We start from the raw sequence: 22,534 nt of genomic DNA on the forward strand, positions 1-22,534 counted from the left end.
GTTCTGGACATCATCGCCGGCGCGGCCGCCCACCGGACCTGCTCAGCGGCCGCCGCTGCCTTCCTCGCGGCCGCCCACCGGACCTGCTCAGCGGCCGCCGCCGCCGCCTTCCTCGCGGCCGCCCACCAGACCTGCTCAGTGGCCGCCCACCAGACCTGCTCAGCGGCCGCCCACCAGACCTGCTCAGCGGCCACCCACCAGACCTGCTCAGCGGCCGCCGCCGCCTTCCTCGCGGCCGCCCACCAGACCTGCTCAGCGGCCGCCACGGCCGCCTTCCTCGCAGCCGCCCACCGGACCAGCTCAGCGGCCGCCGCCGTCTTCCTCGCGGCCGCCCACCTGAACTGTCTCGTCTCGGCCGCCGGCCACGTGGCCGCCCACCTGAACTGTCTCGCCTCGGCCGCCGGCCACGTGGCTGCCCACCTGAACTGTTTCTGTTTTGGACTCATTGTCATCATTCAACCTGTGTATTTAAGTTCCTCGGTTTCACCAGTTCTTTGTCGTGTCATTGATGTTACGTTGTCGTTTGTTCAGTCAGCCAGCCATTCAGTCAGCCAGTCAGTCCTTCATTCATTCAGTCGTCCAGCCAGCCATTTCCTACCTCTGTTCTGTTTGCTCACGCCATCACAATAAACACCAGTCTTCACCTACCTGTGAGTCCTGCGTTTGGGTTCCTTCTTCCTCGCCTCCACACCACGCCTGACAGCAGCTTTGTGTCTTTTTCAATGTAGCTGAAGTCCGGGACAAACTGTTCCTTTTCACCTCAATAAGAAATGCGTAATTTTCTCTGAATACCAGACGGGAAGGTTGGCAACTCTAATAACTTATGAACAAAATAAAGTTCAACATCATTAACTTCATAGCACCCACCCAGCTGTATAGAAACTCTGTCATGCTAGCTAGTATGCAGTACGGAAAAAGTCAGCACAACGAAAATAAAATCCACCTAAACTTGGTTTATATCTGACCCAGATAGACTGCAGGTCATAACTTCTTACCTGAAGTTCAGTTCACACTCGGACCGGCGGCCGCCTCGGGTCTCTTTTCCTTCTGCGTCCCCTTTCCCTCATCCACCTGCTGGCCTCCACCACTTGCTAATGTTACTGAATCTGTGGAAGCTCCGCGATAGCCACCACACGAACTAATGAGTAACGACCCTATCTAAATCCCAGTAACGACTAACGCGTTCCTGATTTTGGCATAATAACTAGTTACCGTGCTCGTTACCACAATAATAACGTAGTTACTGTAACGCGTTACTTAATAACGCGTTAGTCCCAACACTGTCTATAACACTGGGACTCTATTTAGTTGGTATTGGATGGATGCTAAAATTTGTAGTATGGCACAGCACGACAAGAAACCAGCAGGTGGGCTCTAATCTGAGCAATGAGCCAATGAGAACATCAACAAGAACCAAGGCATTAGTGCAAAAATAATTCATGTTCAGTAAAAGATCACCAGCGAAGATTTCAGGCAAAGCCTTTTGTTTTTGTCTGCATTAAAAAGCAAGCAAAGCGAAAAAATCCACTCCATGTAGTTTATTGTACAATAATAACGTTATATTAACATTATATTTTTCTTTTGCACTGTAGGACCTATGGTGTGCTCTACTATAGTTTTCCGGAAGGATTGATTGTATTGGGGGGAAAAAATGAATGGAGGGGGCCGCTGCTGTCAAAAAGAAGATTAGTCTTGACAAAAATAAGAATTGAAATGGTGTAACGTTTCGGGAGTGGAGGGTAAAATGTGCTCTCTCGCTCATTTGTGATATAGCCCAACTGTGTGTGGGGTTTTTTTTTTGGACTGAGCCGCTGCCTGATGGAGCTTTAGCGCAGAGAGCAGGGGAGAGAGAGGGAGAGCGACAGACCGACGGACCGCCAGTCCGTCCATCTATCCAGCTGCCCCTGCCTCTGCAGAAGCGCGCAGGCACACACGCTGACTAAACGCCAGCACGCTCTCTCTCTCCCTCTCTCTCTCACACACACATGCTCGCGCGCGCGTACGCGTGAACGACAAGAAACGTTGGGAGAGGGTCCCATGCACGGCTCGCAGGCTGCCGGAGCCTCTGCTGTACTGGTCAATGTGCGTGTGCGTCTATGTGCGCGTCCGGCGTCTGCATCTTCCCCCTATGCGCTCCTCTCCTCCCGGGACAGGATTAACGGGATACGGGGAGCTCCAATCGCACCAAGGCAGGTCGAACCCCCCCACCCCCCACCCCCCACAATGCGCGGGGCCAGCGGAGATTGCAGTGGAGAATCAGCAGCACAGGCGCACACACAATGAAGATTGGATTACAATGTTTTTTATTCGGAGCGGCGCGCTCGTGAAGTGCTAAAACGGGGGATTTCATTCATTCATTTATTTTTCTTTCTTTTTCTTTTCTTTTCTTTTTTGTTGGACACGCTGGAATAATTCATTGAGAGAGAGTCGTTGATTTTTTGTTCACCCCCCCTCTCTCTCCTGTTGTGCAGTGTTTGTGAGACCATCAGTGGCTGCATGGTTTCTCGGAGGATAGAGGGGACTGTTGCAATGCCATCTCACACCACTGTTTTGGAGCTCTGTGGAAGGGAGATGCTGTAAGTACTTTGCCGTATCTCTTATTACTCTCCGAAAATGGGTTTAGATGATCATAAACCCCCACCCACCCCATCTCCCTTGATCGGTGCGTGCCACTGGCGCCTTTTTGTTTTACCCACAAGCGTCCCTCATCCAAAAAGTGCGGCACCACACCGCAGGGACACGGCGCTCTAAATAATAATTAGAATAATAATAAAACAAGATCAACGTGGATGAAGACGATTAAAGGGAGTCGGTACGCAAACAAAAAAGCAAACTCTGCAGTCCAGCCTCTCGCGTCAAGCGCTATAATTTTCTATTAATTTACACTGGCGCAGTGAGCGCAGCGCAGGCGGCTTCACAGCGCGTACAGCACACACACAAACACACACACACACAAACACACACACCAGTTTATTCCTTTAACTTAAATTCACTGGCACACCTAGAGCTATAATCTGTCAGCTCGGCTATGAGGGAAAAAAGAGAGAAAAAACCCAGCTTCTTCGGCTGATCTTTGGGGGCTCGTGCACTCCTCTTCTCCAGTTTCTCAAAGTATAACCACCGACACAAGAAACCGAGCGTGTTTTAGCCGATAAAAACAAAGATGGATGATTGAGCGACGAGTATTCTTTTATTCAGAGGTTGGACACCACGTTTTTTTTTCTTTTAGTCATCCCAATTGTTGGCGCAACTTCCAGCTCCTCTCATCCCGCATCAGAATGAACAACCATCATACATCAAGGAGGCCTGTAGTTAATTTATTTTTAAAGTTGTAATTTAAAGAAGGGAGATGCCTGTTCCACCCTTAAACTGTGACACGAAGTGAGAACGAGCTCAAAAAAGAGAGAAAAGAAAGCTCACTGTGCGAGGAGCGTCTCAGCCAAGTGGTGGATTCAGGCCCACTTTCGCTTTCACCAGTAGGGGTCGCACTTGTATTGTATTGGCTTCACTGAACCAAACGGGGAGATCCAAATGAATTTACATCTACCCCTTCCCAGCCCCAACGCACACACATTCTCTCTCTTCCTCCTGCTCCCTCAGTCACGTTGTTAAAGCGCAGTTCTATCATGGCAAAGCTCTCTCTCTCTCTCCCTCTCTCTCCCTGTATCCAGAGGCTGCTGCCCATGGAAGAGCAAGCCAGTTTTTTTTTTCATGACATCAAAAGGATCAAATGTATTAAAACCCACTACTTCCATCCAGGTAGAGTCAGGCCTTACAGTGCACGGTTGAAGGGTTTTCCCCTCTCGAGCAGGAGTGAAAAACATGAACGTTTGCTTGCATGCGTGCTCCCAAACAGCTTCAAAGTGTTGCATGCCAAACAGGAGCAACAGCAGACACAGGGGAGAAGGGAGTCAAGAGAAAATAGGGAGTGTGAGAAGATAAAAGAGCGGGAGAGTGAGATCTTCTCCATGTGTTTGAGGGAGAGAGACTGGGAGATAGCTGTGATTGATTTTTAATGGCCCTTTATTTACATATAGATGAAGACAGAATTAGCAGAAGACAGCAAGAGAGTGATTCAGTTAGAGGATACCCTCTGACAACTTTAAAGTCGAGCACAGAGCAGATTTCTCCTGCACAGCAGTGTCCGTGTGCTTCGGATTCATCAGTGCTTTTCACGGGTGAATAACACCTGAAATCACCTCTGACTCTGGCCTTCGGGGATGGTTTAGGAGAAAAGATTGCTTACTTATTGGGCGAAACCAGAAACACCACGAGATCTGGATCTCTTTGTGATGCCACAAGGCAAGATCAAGTAGCACGTGAACCTACTCATGGGTCTAAATAGCGTTCTTCTGCAGATGTTTTACCCATCGTGCCGATCACAGCACGTTGAAATTGCAAGTGAGAAAGAGAGACACTGCTCTAACATGGGATTACTACAGGCTCCAGAACAGGAAGCAGAAAGTGACGGATGCATTTAGCACTAAAAGAGCCGAAAGTAAATGAGTGAGGTGTCAAACTATAATGTGGATTCCGGTATAGTGAGGGGGACAGGGGGGCGGCTAGGTGTATATTGGGGCATCAGGTGCATGGATGGAGAACAAAGAAGCAGAGAGAGCGCACAATTGTGTTCACATCCATTATAAGAGAGAACACAAGCAATCTCATGTCTTCCTTTGTCTCTCTCTCTCTACCTCTCTTGTGCCCATACACTCAGTGGGTTTGCAGGGAGCTAAAGAGGTATGCGCAGTGGGCACACAACACGGTGAAGCCTGAGTGGTAACAGACGATTACTTCCACTGGGCTTCTCACGAGCGCTCATGCACATGTCAGGGCACACAGAGCAGATGGCTGGGGCCTGAGAGAGACTGGATGAGAGAATGACTGGAAAAAAAATGGACAGAGGAATGAGGTGACAAAGGAGAGGAATATGAGGGGAATATGGGGAATTGTGTAGCAAAGTTTGAGGAACTGTGTCTAACAAAAGGCACATCATGTCAGCAAGCTTGTCAGAAATTTGTTGCGCCTCAGCTCAAACAAAAAATTGGCCCTGATTACATTGTTATGGTTATTTGGCAAGTATTAGAGCAGCCCCCAGAATCATTAACGATATTATACAACTGTTAGTCTCCATCAAGAGAGAACTGATTTGGCAGTGTAACCTCAAATCTTGTCAGCTAATTTGCAAACACTATACTTCCACAGGTTTTGGTGAACTGGGTTTAGCAGCATTTTAATGAGCATTTTTAAAAAAACAATGTAGACCTTATACAGTCACAGTGGTATATGTAACCACTGTGACTTTTTCAGCTTCTGCAATTTAAAGGATCCGCTTGTTTTGTTGGAGCCTGAAGTGACTATATGTAGATAAGAGGGTGGGGTGCTAAGCTATCAGATAATGCTAATGCTAATGTAGCACAGATATTTCCACAAAAAAACACTCAAAGGGGAATCAACAGCAGAGACACAGCGGAGAGGTCCTCTTCAGTGACTCTGATTATTCAAAGTCAGGCTTCAGGTGCCTGTGTTGAGACACCTGTTGATCAAAGCGGTCATGCCCCTTACTCCTGCAAATAATAACAATAAATGACCCCCCCCCCCACGGAGTTGTTATGACTAATTTAGGGTTGTGAGGCTGGGGCCTTTCCCAGATGTCATAAGGTACATTCAGTCTGTCATGCAGAAAGGACCCAGGCTGGATTTTTAAATCCAAAGCACTTTACTATAAGGCGACAGTGCTAACCACTACATCACTGCCTTGGTACACTGACAATGGGGACCAAAATGGTTAATTGTACCAGGCTGTAAACATGCTTTTTAATGCTATAAAGTTTGGCATTTTAACATCTGTGCATCTGTGGAGAACAATTCACTTCTGAAGCCAACTTGAAGCAGTCACTAGAGTAAATACAGTTTGGGGATTTCTTTGTTGGCTTCAGTTTCCAAATTGGAAGGTTGGCCCTTGGTCTCTTAAGGTAGCACATTTTTGACTCCTCTCCTTACACACTGCTAATTATTAGTTCTTATAAACACGAGAATTTAAAACTCTTTGTGTGTTTAGCAGAGGCTTCTTTTTGATACGGGTGATAGATGACAGAAGGTGAAATCCATTAGCCGGTGAAAGAAAAATAGCTTTACTACAGTCTTATTTTTGGAAAAAAATAGTATCCAATCTTCCTTCACATGCTTAGTTCGTATGCAAAGGAAAGTAGACCTATAAGTTCAGCAGCACATTGGTATTCATACAGTTTCCTTCTCCTGGTGTCTGTTTTTTTCAAATGGAAAAATCTCATTTTAGAATGAAACTCTTGAAATAGAAAAGGACAGAGGGATAGAGAACCTGGGGAATGAATGAAATTAGTTGCAAAATAATAGGAGAATAAGTGTGCAGGGGGAAAGAAAGGGAAAACGAGGCAGAATTATTTTAGTATTTAGCTATTGTTGAATTATTCTTTGTGTAATTGGGCACAGTGTTACAAGTATGGAGTGGGGGCAGGAAGAGAAACAATACAGAAGGGGGGGGGCATCCAAATGCAAGCATGTTATTTACTGAGTTTAAAAAGCTAATAAATAAGCTGTAGCATTGTAAAATATTAAAATGAGAAGAAAATAGTTAGGTTATGGTGCAAAGAAACATCTTTCCCCTCATTAAAAACTGCTTTGACAGCAAATATGTGTTATAAGTGTCTTATACTGCAACAAATGAAAGTTCCTCTTTGTTTGATTCCAGCAGGGTAGGCTATCTTAGCACCCAGACTTTCACTGTGAAACCTCTATGGAGCAATACCTGCAAAATTGTAAATTGTGTTGCATTATCTTACTGAAATAAGCAAAGCCTACCCCCAAAAAGGCTAGTCTGGACTGTAAAATATGCATCCGTCCATTTGCTTCTGCTTATACAATTCAGTGTCTTTGGGGGGCTGGAGCCTATTCCAGCGACTGTACCATTGGGTGACTATAAAATATGTTGCACCAAAATATGAATAAATTGTTTAGTTTCAGATCTTGACAGAGGAAAGTGGAGAATATGTGCAGGGAAACAAAAAGGAAAAGGAAAAACAAAACCTGACCACTAAAAGACCGATACTGATACCAATATTTGCTAATCAAATCTACGCGGGACAATATTTTTTTCCTTGAGACACCCAAACTGATTTCTCTAACATTTAAGTGCATTTATTTGTGAAGCCATAAAAAGGTAATGTGACAGTAGAGTCGAGGATTGTTTGTTTATGCTCTTTCTCAGTCTGCTTGTTGCGGTTGTGGTGTTCCAACAACATGCGCCAAGACAGAGAATCTCATAGTTCCCTCTGGTGGACAACCTCAAACATTTTTGGCTTAGAAATGCAGATACCATATTTCAACAAACTGCTAATATCGGCTCATATATCGACCCCTATATATGGGTCAGGCTCTAAAGAAAAATGACAAATGGAGAATAATGGTTTTGAGAATACACACAGTGCCTCAAGTTAGCTCAGTTTGGTAGCAAATGGTCGTGATGGCATAAAGATGCAGTATTAAAGATGAAAGTGAGGACAGATTGATAAGTGAAGTTATGAAGTGGTGATGAACTAAGTCACAGATGAGCTAGTGAGGGATGGAATGAAAAGCATGGAGTATTTGGGACACTTTTTTAAAAACCAGAAAGTAACACATACATACCCACACATCCATGCCCTGGGTTGTGGCATAGCAAGAATCACACTTATCACCCTCAGTATCAACCACTCTGACCGTGTAAATAAATCATAGAGTGTGTAAACTATGTTAATCTAATTTTTATACCATGTAAAAGATAGCAGAAAGAACAAATGTGGCCACGGCGGCACATGCAATTATATTAACCGTTACATAAAGATAATGCAGCTTGAATTATTGATGCATGTGAAATCTAGTTGTGTGCGGATCGGAAATGTGGGGTTTGTGACCGTGAAGCACGAGGGAATTGCGGCCGTGGCTTAGCGAGAGAGATTTTTTATTGCCGAAGTGTCTGCGTGGAGAGCGTCCTGTGATTGAATATGTAGAACAGGAAATGAAATGATACCTATAAAAGCGCCTCACTTTCATATTGACGGATCACCAAGAGTGAAGAATTGAAATTAATACGCGCACGCACAGGGAGGATCTGTTTTGTGCCTCATGCTCGTGAGGAAATAGCAGTCTGTGTGTGTGTATGTGTGCATGTGTGAACACTAGCCAGTAGTATGGATGCGCCTGCCAAACATCATTTACGGTTGTGGTGCCAAGAAACGGTAGCCTTTGTGTGACGACAAACTGCCCAATACAATTTGGCTGGGGGTGCTCTCTCTCTCTCTCTCTCTCTCTCTCTCTCTCTCTCTCCTTCTGTATTTCTCGCCCTCTTTTATTATACCACTTTTTTTCTGCCTGCCTTGCTTTACTTCCTCTATTTTTTTTTATCCTCTACTGCTTTTCTCATCGCCCCAAAATATCCCTGTACTGCTGCAGAGTTGTGACAAGGAAAAGAAAAAACCAAAAGGACCACAACACTCTTTTGTTTGTCAGATTTCCACGGCACCAATTGGAACTGAAAAATAATCTTGTCATCCCCGATTCGCCTGTTTCTATAAATACCATATTACACCAAATTGGTGCCATTTTGACCCTTTTTTATGAAACTGATTTGTGCCGAGTCCCGTCGCTGTGGCTACTCAGAGCAAAGGCTGCGTGTGCGCACTTTCCCTAAATCATTTTCCACGACGGATGCTGCATCTCATGAAATTGTCTAACAGCTTGCTATCTGTTTTGTTTTGTGTGTATGTGCATCATCTCAAGAGAACACGAGAAACAAATACTAACAAACAAATACTAATATTCATGCATGCACAGTGCACATTTATAGAACAGTGTTGTTTTAGTTAAGAGCATGTCCACCAAAGCTCCTCTGTGGAGACTTTCCAGACTGTGTGGGCTTCACAAGGCCTCTAAATGGTGAAACATAAGACTGGAATGCTGTTCTTTAACAGATTCTGCTCAAGTTCTCTTCTGAAAAACTATAAATGTAATCTGCTCCACAGGTAATGTTACACAAACAAAATTCAGTTCAGTTCAATTCAATACTGAATTGAAAGAAATACTTTTAATAATCACAAAAACACTTGCCTCGTGGTGTTTTATATTATAAAGACCCTACAATAGTACAGAAAAAACAGAAAAAATCCAATAATCAGATGAGTTCTATGAGCAAGCACTTGTTGACAGTGGGAAGAAAAAGCTCCCTTTTAACAGGAAGAAACCTCTGGCAGAACCAGGGGAGGAAGGAGAAAAGAGAGCAAAAGTGAATAATAATAACAAACAATTAAATGATGAAATAGAAACTTTTGATAATTGGATCAAACTGTGACTATCGAGCAACACAGTGGCACGGTGGTACGGTGGTTAGCACTGTTGCTGCACAGCAAGAAGGTCCTGAATTCAATTCCACCATCAGGTCTTTGTGTGTGGAGTTTGCATGTTCTCCCTGTGTTTGCATGGGTTCCCTCCAGGTACTCAGGCTTCCTCCCACCGTGCAAAGACATGTAGCTTGTGGGGATAGGTTAATTGATTAATCCAAATTGCCCAAAGGAGTGAATGTGGGTGCGAATGGTGGTCTGTCTCTGTGTCTTAACCCTGCCACAGACTGGCGACCTGTCCAGGGTGTACCCTGCCTCTCGCCCTATGACAGCTGGGATAGGCTCCAGCGCCCCCTGCGACCCTGAAAAGGATAAGCAGAAGCGAATGGATGGATATGACTATTGAGTGGAATGTGTGGAAGGACTTTGTGATTATGTTGTCTCTCGGCTAGTGAAGCAGGATGGAGATGATCGCTCCAAGTAATGTATGATGCATTTACAGCCTGAATTCAAACAAAAGCCACTCCCATAGAATTCAATTACTTCACAAGCTGCCAGGGCAAGCCTGCATGTAATCCTGAGGCTTTTTGACAAAGGAATATGACGACTTCTTGACAGAGACACTAGGAATCCATTAGGCATCAGCGCGCTCTCTGCAGTAAATGGACTAAGATTTTGGATGATTCATTCTCCGGTCTCTTCTCTCAGTGTTTCTGCTTAGTTGGGCAAGAGATGGGTGGGGGGGCAAGCATTCCTCTGCTTGTTTTAAAAACACAGGATGACACAGTTGAGCCCGCATGCATTATTCAGCTCACATTAGAGCCCGTCCTTTGGAGTCTCAATTTCATTACAAAATCACAAGGTATGACAAATTCTAGCCTACAGAAAGTAATCTGAAACTATCATTATACTTTGAAATAGACAGTGGAGAACAATTTTTCTCTGTGTTTCAAGCAGTTTGTGTTGAGCGGTCATAAACAACAACAAAAAAAAGTCCGAAAATAAAAAGCATTTCATTGCACTTCTTAGGCTGAAAGGCACGATGATTAGGCCAAAATGTTTATGACAAAAACAACAGAAAGGGCCACTGAAGGCACTTGACAAAGAAACTGCACGCCACACAGCTGGTGAATAGAGAGCTGTGCTCGCCCCTGCAGCCTTCGGAGGGATTCAAGCATGCGATGCAAGTATGTGCACTAGTTGATGGGGAGTAATCGGATGTTTGAGGTTCCCAAACTCTTTACAGTCTGAACAAAAAGCAGATTGCTTCTTCCTTGGCCTGTGGCCCAGACTTTTCAGAGACATGAATCACTCTGTTCTGCTGTCTGTCCATGAAAACTTTTGCCACCCTGTTGATTGCTTTCTATGCTATTTTGTCTTTAATGTTAATGGTAAGAGTGTGACCTCACGAAGCTGTGCTGCCTGTGACAACAGCACGCTGAATAACAGCTCCTGTGAATCAGTTATGCACCAGCAGTCTCCGCACCCATGCAAAAACGTAAGAGCCTGTCAGCGAATCCATAAATCGTCAACAATACACATGGACGCATTATATGACCATATGTTTCATGCCTTTCTGAGCTCGCTCACGCTCTACTGTTCAGCACACCTGCTCATAAGTCTTAGAATGCCTGATGATGTTTTATGTTCGCTGAGCACTGGCTTTTCAAGGAGGCCGTGAGTGCTCTCTCCAGGGGAGGGGTTGCATAGAAGCGATGGTGTTGCTTCGCTTTTCTGTTCGATTTGTGCAGAGTAGCTGTGATCACCGTCTAACCTGTTAGTCACATTGGCACACACAAACATTTGTTTTCAGCGAGGTGCCCTCGATCGCCGTACTTCTGCCCCTCCGTCAGAGGCATGCGCTGTCTAGCGTCCCATGCTATTTGTAAGACTCGCGCTTTTGTATTGGTCTGCTTTTTTTTTCTTAGCTTTATTTAGTTTGCTTCATATTTACCTATGGGGTACAAACTAATCTCTTTGTGAGTGTATCTGTGTTAGCAACATTAGGTTTTTTGATGGGTTAGAAAAGATTTGTATATCTGATTTCTTTCCATACAACTTGAGTATTTTGGAAAAGCGCGTTGGTTCGGTGAGGCATTTAATGAAAACCTGGGTGTGACCTTTGCGCCCAATGGTTTCATACACTGGTTAACTTTTATAGATTTTTTTTCAATGTCTCCCAGAAAGAAGTAGATAGAAAGAAAGTGCCCAAAACTTGACTTGATGTAAGGTTTCAATGCTTATTGATCTATAAGATTTCAAAAGAGCGCTTAGCAGTTGGATTAATGGAATGATAAAAAACAATGTGGGCAGGGATGGAGCATCATGTCCTCTTAGGCGAGGCCTATTGCAGCATAACTAAGAGATGGTTCAGGGTAACCTGATCCAGGCCAAACTGAGGAACGTTTTAAGTCTAATCTTAAAAGTAGAGAGAGTGTCTGCATCTTGAATCCAAACTGGGAGCTGGTTTTACAGGACATTTAAATTTGGATTAAACAGGGAGTCAGTGAAGAGAAGCTACTATGGGAGACATGTGCTCACTTTTTCTAGTTCCAGTTATTGCTTTCGCTGTAGAATTTTGGATCCAGTGAAGGCTTCTTATGGTAATTTAAGAACAACCTGATTATAATGGATTACGGCAGTCCACGTAAAAGAAATCACAAACTAGTTTTTCAGCATCACGTAGTGTTGGGCATGGGTGCGTCTAGGGTGGACCTAGCGTCTCACCAAATAATAGCTGGGTTTGATAAGCAGAAGAAAATGGATGGATGATTTGCAGTAAAAACAAATTGCAGAAACATTGTTGTCTTCTTTGTAATGATGTCAGTAAATCTGGAACCCACTGTGAGAAAAAGCTAGGTAAGCAGAAGGTACTTTCAGCTGCCGTCTCATTTTCCAGCACTTGATTTGGCACAAACTTTACATCAAATGCCTATCTTGACACGACCCTCCCATTAATCCACGCTTGGGGACTGGAGTTAGGGTCACACTAGGTGGATTAGTGTCCTCCCAGATATGAACCAGAGATCTTTACTGAATAAGTCAAATGTGTTAACTGCTATACCACAAGTTAAGCTAATGTAAGCATAGGTGGGTCCAGTATTTTGGCAACACCTGGTTGCTGAGTGATAGTCTGTTCCTCTAGCTGCCAAAAGTATTGAATTTATCCTAAAAGGCTATTGATGTAGTGCATTTCTACACAAGAAATTGTACATGTAGTAAAAATTTGGTCAGCTCTTGACAAAACAATTGACCAGAACGGTCAACTCTAAGACTAAACACTGATACTTTTGTTTAGCAATTATAATGTTTCCCATCTAAGTTATACTGACTATGTTGGTAAAAAAAAGTCCAAATGGAAGACTGTTATCATTTGTTCTCGAGCCATGATGTTTATGTGACAAAGAGCACTTTTGGCTGCCATTTCTCATATTTTGTGGTAGATAAAGTTGAACTGAATGATCCTCAGTCTGCCCACTGTTACGTCAGCCTCTTACGCACACGTACATGCACACATTTTTATTTGTCTGCTCTGCAAAACACTGCAAATAATGGCATAACTGAAAGTATCTATCTGACAGTTTGTCTATTATTGTCATAGAAATCCTTTTGTACTGTAAGCTGAGTAGCATTCTTTGCCGATTGGCAAATGTTGGGTTATTACACTATAAAAATGTCTTGTTGCCTTTTCTGAATACTGAACAGCTTGCTCCTGAATCATCTGATTCTTGCAGTCGTGACCATAAAGTTTATACTTGTTAGTCATCTTCTTTTTCTTTCACCCCTCCACAACTTCCTCACAAGGCCATCTCCCACCTCGCAGGGTTTGTGTTTAACAAAGTTACTAAGGAGAAATGAAGACGAAAAAGAAAGTTCCTACCTGAATGTGTGGGTTTTAAGAGCTGTGCATTAACAACTTATCTGTGCTTTTTCTCTCCCTCATCGTTCCACACCTCTTTCTCTCTCCAATCTCATTCACGCTTTGATCTGTCTTCATCCGTTTCTTTCACCCCTCAACTTCCTTTCATGTAGGGGATGAAGTGGTTTGGCAGTATGTCCCTCAGCAGCAAAAGAAGTAAGAGGAGGAGTAGAAGGGGCAGCAATCGCAGCTGTAACGGCGGAAGTAATAGCACGCTGCTCTCCCTGGCTCTCCTGGTGGCGTTGACCATGATAGCCGATCCCGTGGTGGCTCAAAAGCAGCGAACTGGTGGCTCAGAAAAAGTGCCGGTCCTGAACATTGCAGTGATCCTGGGACGCACGCGCTACATCTCAGACCGGGACATCCGAGCGCTGTGGACCAAAGAAGACCCCATCGATGTCAACGTGGTCACACTGCTGGTCAATGAGACTGATCCAAAAAGCATCATCACCCACATGTGCGACCTGATGTCAGGAACCAAGATCCACGGCGTGGTGTTCGGGGACGGCACTGACCAAGAGGCCATCGCCCAGATTTTGGATTTTATTTCCTCGCAGACGCTCATACCAATCTTGGGCATTCATGGAGGGTCGTCCATGATCATGGCTGACAAGGTATGGAGAAGTAAACTGATGAATGAAAGCCAGGATGTAGAGTGAGTGAACGGAAAGATGTTGTTGATGATGGATGGATGCAATAGTGAGTAAAGTATATGAGAAAAGACTGATGGTTAAATTGCTTGGCTTTATGTGATTTGCCAAAAGTTGCGGCTTTCCGGTATTTTACTGTTATAACCGTCAACAACTCGTGAAATCAAACTCTTGCCGAGTGAAGGGAGTTCTCACCAAATAGCTGCACCTCACATAATATCATCAGTTGGTATCTCGAAAAAGAAGCTGCAGAGCCAGGGTGTAGATGGCAGAAAGACGTGTGGAGGAGCGAAAACAAGGTAGGAGGATGAGGTAAGTATCTGCAGAAAAGTGTTGGAGGACTGGTTTGGAAGGAGAAAGTATTTAAAAAGAACAGGAGAAAGGACAGAATGAGGGATGTAGTGACTAAACAAGAGAAAGGCGAGGAGAGAGAGCAAGAGAAGGAAATGTGAAAGGAGTGGGTGTTGCCGTAGCCTGGCTAACACTGGTGCAGTGTGCTCTAATCTGGGAAATCTCCATTCATTGTGCAGGATTCCCTCAGACATGGTGCAGGAGTCTTGATTGGTCCCCTCATTTGAATAAGCAAAGCCAGTCTCATCGAACCCTGAATAGGAGCAGATGAACAGCGCATGATTGTGTGGTTTCATGTGTCAGTGCTTAGCTCCTGGAATTTGTCATATTTGCCAGATTGTAACAGAGGGAGCGGGGCAAGATGAGAATTGTTATGTGGAGATAATAATTTCATCATATTAAACTGTTAAAGGACACCTTTAAGAAAGCAATGCTTTATGATACAAGTGAAAACCTATATTGCATCATCCAGGTGAGCAACAACGGTTTTGTCCAAAACAAATTCTTCCCTGTACTGTAGCTCAGCAATTGGGAGCTTGTTGAGTAGAACTGAACGTCATTTATAAATATATATTACCACCTTCATTAGTTTAGAAGAATCAGAACCAGAAAAGAGGACAGAAATGCACATGTGCGTAGTAATAAATAAAACGTACGTAGTGATGTCAAGCAACATTGATACAATAACCTGCCACAATCATAGAATTTAAGGTTCACCACTGCAGATAATGGAGGAAAACTGCTCCTCTGTGCAGTGTGTTACAATAATGATGCCATTCTGTGTTTTAATGCACTGGTTGTCCATGCACTGATCTCACTGGGTATTGCAGCAGTCGTCGCTCCTTCTTGATCACCGAACAAACACAACATATCCAGAGAAAACATGTCTAAATATGTACATTTGGTCATGCACAGAGTTGGCTGAGGAAGGCAGAGAGTGATCTGTCTCTGGACATATCTGGAGCGGTGGCTCTGAGAGGTGAAGCATACTGTTACTCAAGGAGACAGGAACTAGAACAAAAAGCTGCAAAAAGCACACAAACACAATGAAAGTGTCATAAAACACAACGGAAACAGAAAAAATGCCATCATAACTCACAAAAAAACCTTTTACAAAACATACCAGAAGTGTTTTGGGGAGACAATAACGTGACGGAACAGCTGCGGACATGACAAGTTTCCAGTAAGTGTCCAATACCAAACAAGTACCTACAGTATTATATGAATCATGCATTTAAAACACACATGACCTGCATCTTTTTCTACCTGACAACACCGATGAATCCACTGCTTATTTTAAGTGTGTCTCAGTGCAATTTTTCTCTTATTTTAGCAGTTGTTAGATCACATTATTGTCTCCCCAAAGATACTTACATTGTGTTTTCTGAGGTTTCAACCTCCATTTTTTTTTAAAATATATAACTTCCACTGTGTTTGTTGTGTTTTGTATGCTTTTGACTTTTTCTGTTTGCTGGTGTTTCCTTAAGTCTGAGTGTGTTTGACCTCTCATACTCAATATCTTTAGATTTACATTCTCACATTTGCTGTCAGTGACTTCGATGAAAGCCTGACCAGCTTTATGGTGTTAGATATATTTTTGAACATCCGCATGCCTCTGTTAGCTAATCTGTGATGCAGTGCCTTGGTATAATTGCTGTAAACCAATGAAACTGTTGTGCTTGTTTCGTTAGTGCTGATGTTACTCAAGATTACAGCTACACTTCCTCTGAATTCTTTCATTTCCTTCCCCATCCTAATGGCTGTAGTGTGTCTTAAGTCTTTTCTACCACTTTTCTCTAAACAATTCTCTCTTTTCAAGATCCTCTTGTTCAAGAAAATCTTAAATCTTTTGGTCCATTTGCCCTTAAAGGAAAAGCGTCAATCTTCGTGTTTTATGCCATTAAGCTATCTTCCTCTAAAGTAGTTCAACAGATTTTCCACCAAATCTGACCCTGTGGTCCACAATAAAACATGCAGTTTGGTTAAGACTGTAGAACCTCTCAGAGATTATCTTGTTTATTTACAGTAAATATACAAATGTCTTAAAGGTACTGCGGTAATGGTTTATTGATCCTGTAATGCTAGATGTGGCACAGTTCTAACAGATAGGAGGGATGGAGAGAAGCAGATAAGTGCTGCAGGAGAGGGCTGAGGAGGAGGGAGGAGGTGTGAGCTGGAATAGAGTAGGTGGAGAGGGGATGCGGAGAAATGAAGGGGTAAGAGATAATCCCTCTTTTTGACCAGAGGTGATGTTGAGTGGAAGGGAATTACTGAATGTCCTGATTGGCACCTGCCACACTCCACCTATTTCAGTAACACACACACACACACACATACACACACACACACACACTTAGTTGTGCTTCCTTCAGGGTCACAGGACATTACATTGACTTACATTTATTTTCTGTATTTTTACTCAAACCCAAACTGTAACTACTCCCTGCTAAAGGCCTCAGTCACACAGGTCTAGAGACAGGTTGGCAACCACACGTTGCTAGGTCAACATTAATATTTCCATACAAACTATGAGTGACAAGCAGCAATGTGCAAGTGACTGATAAAATTGCAAGGTTTTTGGTGCAGCATTGCAAACCTCTTTGCCACTGTTTTTTTTTTTTAACAATTTTTAGCAACCTTCACAAACCATTTGGCAAACAGTTTGTGAATACACAAATTTTCCTCACACCCACTGATCAGTCTTTAGGCCTGTACGATGGGAACTTTAGCAAATGATTTCACAGTGACTGTCACCAACCTACAGCAAACCCTTCAACCGGTTGGGGAACACACATTTTTCCTGGTAATCAGTGTTAGCAAGGCATATACCAAGTGGTATCTAGGCCTGCTAGTAACTCTAGCTTAAACTAGACTTAACCTTAGGCTAGACTTAAACCAACTCTTAACACCAAACTGCAATTATTTTTGCTACGGGGACAGTTCTCTACATTTTGATTGTGTAAATAGATTTTTGTCTCCACAACACTGCTAATAGTATACACTAGACTTGTAATCAAGATTGCCTAAACCAAGACCAAGACAATAGCAAGACCAGAGGGTATCGAGACCAAGACAAAACCAAGACAGACCGAGTCAAGACCAAGACAAAGTCGAGACGAGACCGAGACCAAGACAAAAAAGTTTAAGCGTGTCAGGCATATTTATGTATTTTTGCAATGCACTCGCACAGCCCTCCTCACCGCTGTCTACTGACTCACTCACTTACTGAGAGGACAGATGCACGCTCCACTTGACTGTCGCGTCTCTCACCCTCTCTTTTTTTTTCACATAATGATGTTATCCTATATCCTCGCATGTGATTGGCCACAATATGGAGGGATTAGAGCAAAGCTGGGCAACTTAATTTCCTTTCGCTGAGCAGCGAAAGGTAATTAAGTGAGGAGCCGGCTCTCGCTCAATGGGAGTCGATTCTTCTGATTCACTACAAAGCACTCTGTAAGCACGGCTCTTAGAGCTGATGCTTTTGCGCATGACACATTATCGAACGTTACGTTGTGTGCCATGGATACTGTTGACTCCAAATCTCCCGACCACTGTCGATTTGAGACAGCAAGACCGAGACAGCGAGACCAAGACCGAAGTCCGTCGAGACCAAGTCAAGACCAAGACCATGTAAAAGTGGTCTCTAGTATACACTATATTTCTCCTGTCAGCACATCATATTAGGAGAAAATATTCCACTTTAAAGTGCTCATCACAGCACTTTGTCTTCTCTTTGCGCTGCCTTGCACCTTTTGTGTAGCTTTAAACCTACATAGTGCTCATCCAAGATGTAAATAGTCCTTACACATTAGATATGATGGACTGTATGTTCCTTTTAAGTGAAAACCTTGTGACTTACATAATATAATACGTAATAATGCTTTCAACTCAAGTCACTACATTCCAAAAAAAAAAAAAATCGTTTTCAGTGCATAACATTTTTTGTTACTCTCAATACTTTATGTATATTTTTGGTGTGCAGAGCTATAAATTGTTATAGAAGTGGTTGGACTGGTTTAAAAACATTTTCTCATTGTGTTTAATAGGAAATTCAGGCTTGAAGTTTGACCAGAAATGGTTTTCTGTGCACTTTAACACATGTTAAGGGGCACAACTTAATATACGATGAAGACCCTTACAGACTTTGCCTCTGTGGTTTCCTCTCATTTCTTTGCAAAGGTTATATAATGTCTCACCCTCTGTAGTTAAAGGTTTATTCGGCTACCTTAGTGAGTAGCCGAGCCTCCGTGCCGCCTTCTTCCAAGCAGATTTCCGCTAATCCTCATGTGAAATATGAGGTGAAGCTCGCCTCCAATGATTATGCTTCGTAAGACCCTCAGTATGTTTGTCTGTTCACGATTACGCCTCCGCGCTTGTATGATGTGTGTGAAAATTCCCTGCGTATACTTTACATGCTTTAATGCCTTTGCGTGCACTTTACCTCGTGCGTGTACGTTTCATTTGCCTTGAGGCTAAATCTCTTGGTGCTGTTGACTCCCAGTCAGACATTTCCACGTTAGCCTCTGGAGAATACCATCTAAGAGTTTCCCCCTGTAATACTCTGAGAGCAGGCAGGACTCAAAACGCAGACTCAGATTGTAGTTTGCTGAGTTTATTTACAGTGATGCAAAAAAAGGGATCATTTACAGTCTCTATGCAAAGTATCCAAGCCGATGGTCCAATGGGTTTCACTCCGTCTTTAGGCTCGATAGCGAAACAGACTTCTCTCTCCAACTCACACTCACAAATCATCATCGAGGAAAGCAGGACAAACTCCTGGACAGAAGAGAGAATGGTGAGAGGCGGGCATGTGATCAGACTTACAGAACCGAGATGAGTATCTACTGAGACTGAGTTGAGGCTCAAGTGCTGAATAAGGAATGTCCTCTGTATCTGAAGGGAGCCGACTAATCATCAGACGAGAAGCAGGTGAGTTGATTGTCGCAGGTGTGCCAAGCTGGAGGGCGGGGACCAAGACATCCCCGCCTCTGAACAGTCACTGCGCTGTTACCACATAGACCCACACATAAACAAACAGAGAGACAGAGAGAGAAACAAAGACACAAAAAGAACCTAACAACAACAAACAAGAAACCCTGACCCAGAAACGGATAAACTCAGAGACAGTTAAATAACTAAACTATGGAAGCCCATTTCCGCCACTAAAAAAACAAAAACAAAAAACAAGTATCCATAACTCAAAATTTCAAGTTATTTTCTTGAAATTTTGACTTATTAACTCAAAATTTCGAGAAACGTAACTCAAAATTTGGAGAAACATAACTCGAAATTTCGAATTACTTTTCTCAAAATTTCGAGTTAATAAGTCAAAATTTCGAGTTAGCTCTGCCAATCAGTAATCTACGTGAATGAGGCCACTTTCTTGTTACCCGGAAGCATATGACGCAGAGTAACGTGCACTCAAAACCGGATCGCAACAAATTGGCGGTTTTGCGAGTACGTTTGCTAATAGTAACGCCATGTGATTCAGCTAATAACACAAGGATTTCATCATTTTTGAAGCCACGCTGAAAACACTCAGCAATCTGTGCGTTCATGACTGGATGTAATACCGGTAGCTTAGCTGTAGCATTTGTACCTGAGGCCTTCAGCTTCCGGGTAACAAGGAAATGACGTCATTCACGTAGATTACTGATTTGCAGTGCTAACTTTTCTCAAAATTTTTAGTTAATAAGTCGAAATTTTGGAGAAAATAAGTCAAAATTTTGAGTTATGGAGCCTCTTTTTTCTTTCAGTGGAGAAAATGGGCTTCCATACTAAACTGTACAAAGCTTAAGTTTAAATCATTTTCTTAACTTAAATCAAACAAACATCTTTGTATACATGTTTGTTTTGGGGCACAAAAGACCCAAAACAAACATGTATACGTTTCATTGCGCTCTCACTTTCCTTGTATTCATTGTTTCCATTTTCTGCTTTCTCCACGTGTTGTCCTTGATCTTTTAGCCCATCGCTCCATCCTGCTGTCTGTCTTTCTTGCTTGTTAATTAGATGCATGTTGCAGTATCTCCACTCCTTGTGGTACTCCCTCCCATACATTCCTCAGCCTTTGTTGAATAATGCAGACTTGCCTGTATTGAAATGAATACATTATTGATTAAGGAAAGAAACGTCTTCCCCTGCTGCAATCTATGCAACTAAGTTTAAGCTTGACTGTAGCACCCTACCAAACTTAGATAAAAATGTCAGAGCCTAAGTTTTTTTTACTAAATTTGTGGTGTTTTAGTGTCACATACTTGTTGTTCCTTTACCAGTTTTAAGGGTTTCACTAGATGTCTGACCTGACTCGTTGACTGGACTCAATAATAGCAGCTGGATCGTGTTGGTCACGAAGCCTTAACTGTGTATTCCTGAGTCTTCTCTGTCCTGACTCTAAGCTGTCACATCGAGTCTAAGCCGTCTGATGTCTTCTGTTGCTGCAGCTGCTTTCTTTCCTTTTTTCTTTCCTGTTTTTCATTTGCAGAGCATGCCACACGAATTAAACCATGGTCTGTATGCACCAGATGTGTTAGCAGTGATGGGAGATGTCCTTTCCTGTTTTGCTTCTTGAAGAAAAGACACTTTACTTCTTAATTAAACAGACAGTGTTCAAAGAGTCAGAAAATTTGTGTGTGTGTGTGTGTGTGTGTAGTCTATATTGTTCCTCATAAGTCATGGCCTTCCTCTGGACATTGACTTTACACACACACACATACACATACACACACACAGCTTTCACGTAAGCATTCATCCCTAGAGCAGCTGTCACTTCATTTACACAGGTTGATTAATTAATATTTAAGCAATTTAAACAAATGAATGAACATTGTGCCTGCTGCGCAGTGAAGCACGTATTTCCTATTCTACATGCGTTCAGGAATAAGGCTGAGACTCTCAGATTAGCCTTCAATCACCCTCAGTTAAATAAAAAGCTGGTTTGAAAGCCCCCATTCAGACTGAAAAGAGGCAGCTGTTGGCTCTAGACTGACTGTACCTATGACCACCTGTGTGAACAAGAGGCCTGGTAATCCAATGAAATTAAATCTGGCATGGTGTCTTAAGGTTAGCAAAACTGGGCTGAGAGTTGTTTTCTCTTGTTTTTCTCGAGCCAATCAGTGGCGAGTTACGTATCCGGCTTCTGACATCACTGTCGGGTAGCTGTGGCTCTGGAGACAGACACATAATTGCAGTGTTTTTGGATCGATTCCTGGCTTCTCTTGTCCATATGACACTGAAGTACAAAAACAAAAGCATCCAAAAAAAAAAACCCCAGAAACAACTGACTGGTTGCTGTAAAGAGCTTTGAATGGAAGTCATTTACAATTTTAGCTGCACAGCAAAGCTGTTAGAGGTTCTTAGTCGGCTTCCAATTCATTATTGCCACTGATTCTCTTTGGGATACTGAGTTAAAATCAGGTCTGCATTTTTCACTGAAAACACAACTTATACAAAAAGAGCGTGAATAAAGTGGCATAGCACAGGCGAGTAAAATATAAAATGATGAGAGAAAAATCATTCAATGGGAAGAAAATTACACAAAAGAAAGGAGCACGATGAAATTGTGAAAGTTAAAATACATCAAAATTAAAACAGTGTTACCTAAAATAACAATGCCGTTTAAAAAGGTGCTTTAAAGTTAAGTTAAAATATATGAAAATATATATCCAGAATATATCCAAAAGGTCAAAGGTTTACAGCTTTTTTTTTGTACCACTATTTAACCCCATAAGTGACAAACAAATAAACAGATTATGTCCATAAATGTTTTGCTATATATTCAAATGCTGAAGGTAAACCTTAGTGTCCACCTGTTAATATTATTGATTTATTATGTAGTTTTAAATTGCAAATTGAATAGTTAGTTGAGGCTTTAGGTTTGAAAAGAAAAAATCTGGTCCTAATTTTAAAAGGTTTCAAAATAAGTTAAATGCAACAGCAACACATAACATATTACACTATCGTTTATTCAAACAAGATGAAGCCAATATACCAATATACAGAGGCAATTTGTGAAATACTAAGCACATCCTTACAGCTTCTATATAAATTAATAAGGGAAGTAGCAGACAGCCGCTTCTACTCAAATGTATCTGAATAATTGATCATAAGGAAGTATGAACACCTCTATGAAAAGCAGAAGTTTTGTCAGTTTGCTGGTTTGGAGCATTTATGTGTGTGACAACACAAAGCCAAGGAAAAGACCAAATCAAACAAAAAAAGACTGAACCAGTATAACTCGTTTGGACATCCTGCCTGGT

General features: G+C 42.6%; 1 protein-coding gene across 3 annotated transcripts in view; it reads left to right on the forward strand.

The window, feature by feature from the left end:
* The first annotated feature begins 1,824 nt into the window (after nt 1-1,824).
* Nucleotides 1,825-22,534, forward strand: part of grin2aa (glutamate receptor, ionotropic, N-methyl D-aspartate 2A, a) — a 171,521-nt gene continuing 150,811 nt past the window's right edge. The window contains exons 1-3 of one of the 3 annotated variants that reach the window (XM_085155573.1): nt 1,825-2,189; nt 2,472-2,576; nt 13,386-13,886. In XM_085155573.1, coding sequence (XP_085011699.1) covers nt 13,389-13,886 — 498 coding nt within the window. In that variant the 5' untranslated portion in view covers nt 1,825-2,189; nt 2,472-2,576; nt 13,386-13,388. Of the gene's footprint in view, nt 2,577-13,379; nt 13,887-22,534 lie in introns of those variants that run through there. The other 2 variants (XM_085155572.1, XM_085155571.1) reach the window with 2 other exon arrangements.

Source organism: Neolamprologus multifasciatus, chromosome 4 (genome assembly GCF_963576455.1).
Source record: "Neolamprologus multifasciatus chromosome 4, fNeoMul1.2, whole genome shotgun sequence".
Classification (NCBI taxonomy): domain Eukaryota; kingdom Metazoa; phylum Chordata; class Actinopteri; order Cichliformes; family Cichlidae; genus Neolamprologus; species Neolamprologus multifasciatus.